Source organism: Babylonia areolata, chromosome 22 (assembly GCF_041734735.1).
Source record: "Babylonia areolata isolate BAREFJ2019XMU chromosome 22, ASM4173473v1, whole genome shotgun sequence".
Lineage (NCBI taxonomy): Eukaryota > Metazoa > Mollusca > Gastropoda > Neogastropoda > Buccinidae > Babylonia > Babylonia areolata.
Genome location: NC_134897.1, coordinates 41987632 through 41995026, shown reverse-complemented (window position 1 = coordinate 41995026; position 7395 = coordinate 41987632). Strand labels below are relative to the sequence as shown.

Below are 7395 nucleotides of genomic sequence, written 5' to 3'. Positions count from 1 at the left end.
CACTGATGTCCCCTTCCTTCAAACACACACACACTGTTTAAAGATTTAATTCACCTTTCACTTTAGGGGCATGGGGGATTTCAGAAAACAACACAAGAACATAACTAGGTTTATCATCACATTTGCATAAATCAAGGTTAAATAAGGGTTAATATTCATCATTTGTACCCAGTGAAACAATGCAAGTTTTAATCGATTTGCTAAGTCTAAACACAACCATTTGGCCTGCCACTTACGCGCACGTGCCCTTGCACGAATATACATACACAGCCACCTACAGACACCCCCCCCCCACACACACACACACAGACACACATGTATATAAGCGCTCAACAAGTGTACATTATTACTATTATTGTCATTATTATCATTAGCATTATTATCATACACAAACACACGCGCGCGCACGGACGCAAACACACACGTCCACAAATTTCATCTATTCATTCATTGTGAGACCGATTCCGGCTCCACAACCCGAACAAAGTAGATTTCCCCTCACTCCCGTCCCCTTCACCTTCTCCACCATCAGTTCCGAAGACCTCTGGAGGATAGCGGTCGTAGCCGAACAGTTCAAAATCCCAGCGGAAGAGGCGCGCCAACACTCTCTTTTTGCTGAGGAGCACCGTGTCATAGGCCTCTTTCAGCGCCCTCCGTCTGTTCGCCTGCAGAACGAAAGACGGCAACTTCTGCGAGGCCCTCACAGCCGCGCCGGCGATGCTCAGAAACTCGTGGACTGTGACGTTCTGAGACTGCTTGGGTGACAGCGGGAAGTCCTGGGAGGCGTCCAGATGACCCCGGATCTTCAGTTTCTGCCACAGACGTCTGAGTGCCTCCTCCTTGCTGATGCATCTCCTGTAGCGTTTGTAGTCCTTGATGTACCACTTCACCTGGGAGAGTTTTTAAAATTTTTTTTTAAAAGATCAGTTTTGTTGTTGTTGTTGTTGGAAGATTGGCGTAGACTTATCTAGATAACGATTCTATGCGTATTCATACTGTGATAAATGTTTCACAGGTGACATTACTGATGAGCTTCACTGTTTGTATTTTTGTGCCCCCTTTTTTGACAACATAAAAAAACGTTTTTCTAGATATCATAGAACCTGACCAAACTCTATTAAATTCATGTTACTTTTTCTTATACATGAATCTATCTATCTATCTATGTATATATATATATATATATATATATATATATATATATATATATATATATATATATATATATATATATATATCTGTATATCTATCTATCTATCTCGTAAAAAAAACTTCATGATTATACGTATTTGTTTTTCAATACTCATGATTTTACATACAGGTAGGGAAAATAAATCATATTGTCTTTGTGCAGGAAAATGACCAGTCGGTGTGTTTTTTGCTTGTCTGCTCGTCGGCGCCTTTTGTTGTCTTTGTTTACTTTACTTTTGGACATCACTCTGTTTATATGGTGTGTGTTAAGTTGCTCGTGTATATTGTTCTCCTTGCCTTGCCTTGCTTTACCTTGCCTTGCCTTGCCTTGATTTACCTTGCCTTGCCTTGATTTACCTTGCCTTGCCTTGCCTTGCTTTACCTTGCCTTGCCTTGATTTACCTTGCCTTGATTTACATTGCCTTGATTTACCTTGCCTTGCCTTGCTTTACCTTGCCTTGCTTTACCTTGCCTTGCCTTGCCTTGCTTTACCTTGCCTTGCTTTACCTTGCCTTGCCTTGCCTTGGTTTACCTGGTGCTCGAGGTTGGTGAGCGGGTAGCTGGGCGGAATATGCGGGTGGAGGCGGGTGAGGTTGAAGAGGTACCCCCTGTCCTCTTGCAGCGTCTCCAGGTGACCCACGTGGCTGTAGGGGAAGCTGCACACATGGCAGTGCTTGAACTGCGGCGTGAAGTGGCCGTCAGCTTTGCGGCCGGTCCTCTCCGCGTCTACGACGTAGTCGATGAACTCGGCGAAGGTGACGTCGTGCCCGCAGCGGAGGCTGAGCGCGCTGGGCCGGGACCTGAACTCCTGCACGATGTGCCTGCCGATCTTGTTCCAGAAGATGACATTGGGGGAAAAGATCTTATCCACGTAGGCGGACAGCAGGCGGCCGTAAGGCTCCCTGACGAAGAAGAACCTGACCCCGGCGTCCCGGAAGGGGTTGGGGTGGCTGTGGCCGTCACCTTCACCGTCACCGTCGCCGTCGTTATCGTCGTCGCCGCGGTTCAAAGCCCGCGGCCACATCTTGGACCCGTGAGAGTAGATCGTGTTCTTCGGCAGCTGATGCAGCAGAGACGTCATCTCCGATGACCCTGTCTTTTCGATGCCGCAGTAGAAGAGTTTATTCGGGATCGACTGGAACCCCCCGCGGCCCTCTTCTCTTCTGTTGCCGCCGCCTCTGTCCTGTCTGAAGAGCTTGCAGGCGTGGTCCAGGAGACGCTTCCTTTGAGCGAACCTCTCCTGAACGCTGGAAGTCTCAGTGAGTGCTGGGTGTTCTGGTTTGGGAGTTCCATCCTCCCAGCTGGGGTCAGCCACCCTGGGTGCTTCGGCCTGGTCCCGGGAGGTTGGCTGAACATAGGAATCAAATAGTTTAGTTAACACACTAAACGACCTACAAATCCAGCTTGTGTACGCGATGGATTACAACCAAAACAGCTTTCTTCGCTCCACTAAAAAAGCTACAATCCAGTTTATATACGACTTTGAACATAATCACAACAGCTTTCTTCCCTCCTCTAAGTATGTCTTGACATGATGAACTAGACCTGGGTCTGGTTGAAAAATAAATCCCAAGGTATTTATATGCATTCACCATAGTGACACTTTGGTTACCATAGACTGGTTTCTCATTTCGACCCCAATATTCTCGTTTACGAGAAACCAAAACATTCGTTTTTGTCACATCAACCTTCAGTTCTACTCTTGTTGCAGCTATATACAAGCTATTCAACTGGGTTTTTTTTGTTTTTGTTTTTTTCTAAACTAGCTATTGTTTAATATAGCAAACCATTATCAGCAAAGAGTAAGATGGATCTTTAAATCAAATCAAGAGTAACACCATGTCGTTCATTTTCAATTATCTCCAAAGCCAGGTCATTAATGCACAAAGAAAACAGAACTGGAGAGAAGAAGAAGAAGAAGACAATCTTTTTTTTTCTTGCTTTCTCTTAGTTTAAATTAAAAAAAATAGTTATTAGTTTACAGATAACAAACTAAGCATCTGGTTATGTGAAAAGAAGGTTGAACACAAATGAAGTACACCATCTTGAGACCGGCATTCTTCCTTGACTTTCTTTAATCAAGAGAACACATTGTTTAATCACACACACTCACACACACACACACACGCACGCGCGCGCGCGCGCGCCTACATCTAGGAAAATCGGAAATCCTCAGAAAAGTCAAGGAATACCAAAAAGAACAGGTACAAGGCCATCACACCATCGATCGCCTCAAAGAAATAAAGGCAGAGATCGAGAGGGAGCGGCCGTAAGTCTGGCATGAAAGGTAGAGCACGATGCTTTGCAATTCTAGTGAATATTGGCATCATTTCCAAACCAACATTGCGCAAATTTCTTCAAAACAAACAAAAAACAGCAAAAACATAAACCAAACAAACAAAAAAACCAAACAAACAAAAAACAAAAACAAACAACCCCCCCACGCCACCCCCCCCCCCTTATGAAATGAGAAAAGTACTGCACTGCACTGCACTGCACTGCATAATACGACACTACACTACACTACACGACACGACACGAGACGACGCGACACGACACGACACGACACGACACGACATGACACGACGCGACGCGACACGGCACGACATGACAAAACACGACGCGACACGACTCGACACGACACGACACGACAAAACACGACGCGACACGACTCGACACGACACGACAAAACACGACTTGACACGACACGACACGACAAAACACGACGCGACAAAACACGACGCGACACGACACGACACGACACGACACAACAAAACACGACACGACACGACACGACACGACACGACACGACACGACTCGACTCGACACGACGCGACACGACACGACAAAACACAACATGACACGACACGACGCGACAAAACACGACGCGACACGACACGACACGACAAAACACGACACGACAAAACACGACGCGACACGACACAACAAAACACGACACGACATGACACGACAAAACACGACACGACACGACACAACAAAACACGACGCGACATGACACGACAAAACACGACACGACACGACACAACAAAACACGACGCGACACGACAAAACACGACACGACACGACACAACAAAACACGACGCGACACGACACAACAAAACACGACGCGACACGACAAAACACGACACGACACGACAAAACACGACACGACGCGACACGACAAAACACGACACGACACGACACAACAAAACACGACGCGACACGACACGACAATGAGAACAAATGACTGGTACAAAGAAAGGACACAGACATACCCTGCGGTCCACCTGTCCTGGAGGTTGTGTGAAAGGCAGTGGTGGTTTGACGGTTCCTGCAAACATGCATGGAGAACTTGAGCCAACACTGCATGAGAGTTTCTATAGACCCCCACTCCCTCCTCTCTCTCTCTCTCTCTCTCTCTCTCTCTCTCTATATATATATATATATATATATATAGAGAGAGAGAGAGAGAGAGAACCATCGTATAACTTTGGGAAAATCCACTGTCCGAAATTATAAAGAGAAAAGGAATTTTGTTCTCACATTTTCACACGTAGGCGTGCACGCGCGCAGACAGTCACATACGGACACACAAACACACACGCACACACACAATTATGAGGGCTTTGTGATTAGAAAAAGATTTACACACGCACACACACACACACACACACACACACAATATGCAGCATGGATGTACAATGGAATATGTCTAATGCTACCGTTCATATTCTAAATATATTTCTGTTAATAATTACGATGTCATAATTAATTGCTATGTTTTAAAAGCGAATATGTGAAATGCTTTTATTTGAAAACATATGTTTATTACTCCTGTTTAATCAAGTAATCCGCGTGTGTGGAGTGGGTGTGTGGGTGTGTGTGCAGATTATCTAATTGTGGTTTTCCGCAATTCATCTTTATTCTTATCTTATCAGTCTGTTATAATCAATGTGGAATATAGTAGGCTATGCTTATAATTATATTCAAAATAATGTTTCTTAATTCTTTCTGTTTTTACATTAAGAATACTAGTTATTACCTGCAATGTGTGGATGTATGTATGAAACGGTGTATGTGATATCTTTTTTTTATTTGTGTCTTCGTAATATTCGTAAAAGCTGTTGTTGGCTTTTACAGTTATGGTCCCCATGTTGTTTACTTGTCTATGTTGTGATAATGCACCTGACCAAATTTCTCCAGTTGGAGATAATAAAGTTATTCTTATCTTACCTTATCTTCTTATGAAGGGCTCTGTGATTCAATACTGCACGGTAACCCTCTAGGTCTTGCGGTCAAAGAATTAAGAGTCCTTGCCACAATGTCCTCCACCGCCTCGCGCCGTCCATTATGGTGGAGTGATGGCCTAGAGGTAACGCGTCCGCCTAGGAAGCGAGAGAATCTGAGCACGCTGGTTCGAATCACGGCACAGCCCCCGAAATTTTCTCCCCCTCCACTAGACCTTAAGTGGTGGTCTGGACGCTAGTCATTCGGATGAGACGATAAACCGAGGTCCCGTGTGCAGCATGCACTTAGCGCACGTAAAAGAACCCACGGCAACAAAAGGGTTGTTCCTGGCAAAATTCTGTAGAAAAATCCACTTTGATAGGAAAAACAAATAAAACTGCACGCAGGAAAAACTATAAAAAATGGGTGGCGCTGTAGTATAGCGACACGCTCTCCCTGGGGAGAGCATCACGACTTTTCACACAGAGAAATCTGTTGTGACAAAAAGAAATACAAATACAAATTACCTAAGCCGTGAATAGCGGGTCTCTACCAACAAAGCGGCCGAGCTTGAAAACACAGGAGCAAGACGTTAGCAACGTTGACCACTGAGTCCCAGGCCGCTGGCCTGTCCTCCAGCACAACAGCTGGGTATTTTGGTCGCAGTAACCTCAACCACAGACACTATTATCTCATATTCTAGTGTCTATGCCTCAACCTCTCTCCCGTGTCTTGTCTCTCAGCCGCTAAGAGCGGATATGAGAAGGACTGACCTTTCACCTTATGAAAGTATTGTGACTGTGATTCAGGGCAGAAAAGAACGTCATGGGAAGACACTCTCATAGACCACTGGAGAGTTCCGCAGCCATCTTGGATCTTGAGCATGCGCATCTAACTTTTAAAAACTCGAAATTCAAGCATTGCCAAAGGCGATCGACATTGACAAAAACAGCAAACGTGCTGTCCTCCAGTTCTTCAGTTGGTAACATCCATTGCTACCACCAAACTGGTCAATGAAGTGCCATCTCATGCGCACACATAAAAGCAAAAATATTGAAAAAATAAGCCTGCTGTTTCACACGTTCTGCCTCTCTCGATCGCCTTTGTTGCTCGAAATTTCGGAGAGCCAATCAACTTCGAGTGCACAGATCATGTGATCATATGAATATTCCTTTGTCCTTACAAGAATTCAACAGTTTAGTAGAATCGTATGCATGGAAACAGTTCTCAGATTTCCCTTACGGAATACGACGAAATGTAAATGAATTTTACAATTTCCAAAGTATGAAACAGTGCCACATAGTTAGTAAAAAGGCGTAAAATCGATCAATAACAACAATAACACAGACAGACAGAAAGACAGACAGACAGACACACACACACACAGACACACACACTCACCGAAGTCACTGGTTCGTACAGTGTACAGTAAAATAAACAGGGTGACTGCACAGGTCATCATGACCCCTGCACGACGAGCCCCACAGTGATGAAGGATTGGTCGCTTCATCTGAAAACCATGACGTAGTTGGGCAAGACAAGACAAGACAAGACAGTGCAAGGCAGTGCAAGGCAAGGCGAAGCGAGGCGAGGCGAGGCGAGGCAAGACCAGACAAGACAAGACAAGGTAAGGTAAGGTAAGGCAAAGCAAAGCAAGGCAAGGCAAGGCAAGGCAAGACAAGGCAAGGCAAGGCAAGGCAAGGCAAGGCCAGACAAGACAAGGCAAGGCAAGGCAAGGCAAGGCAAGACAAGACATGGCGAAGACAAGGCAAGGCAAGGCATGACAAGGCAAGGTAGGACATGGCGAAGGAAAGACAATGCATGACAATGCAAGACAAGACAAGGCAAAACAAGACAAGACATGGCGAAGACAAGGCAAGGCATGGCAAGGCAAGGTAAGGCAAGGCATGGCAAGGCAAGGCAAGACATGGCATGGCAAGGCAGGGCAGGGCAAGGCAAGGCAAGGCAAGGCAAGGC

The 7395-nt window shown here is 45.4% G+C and overlaps 1 protein-coding gene across 1 annotated transcript in view; it reads right to left on the bottom strand.

Annotated features, from left to right (window-relative positions):
- Positions 1 to 443: 443 nt before the first annotated feature.
- The window catches only part of LOC143297127 (uncharacterized), a 16799-nt gene continuing 9847 nt past the window's right edge, over positions 444 to 7395 (bottom strand). The window contains exons 2-5 of the mRNA XM_076609301.1: positions 6820 to 6928; positions 4467 to 4522; positions 1724 to 2539; positions 444 to 890 (exon numbers count right to left, since the gene is read on the bottom strand). Of these exons, the coding sequence (XP_076465416.1) occupies positions 444 to 890; positions 1724 to 2539; positions 4467 to 4522; positions 6820 to 6928 (1428 nt within the window). The remainder of the gene's footprint in view (positions 891 to 1723; positions 2540 to 4466; positions 4523 to 6819; positions 6929 to 7395) is intronic.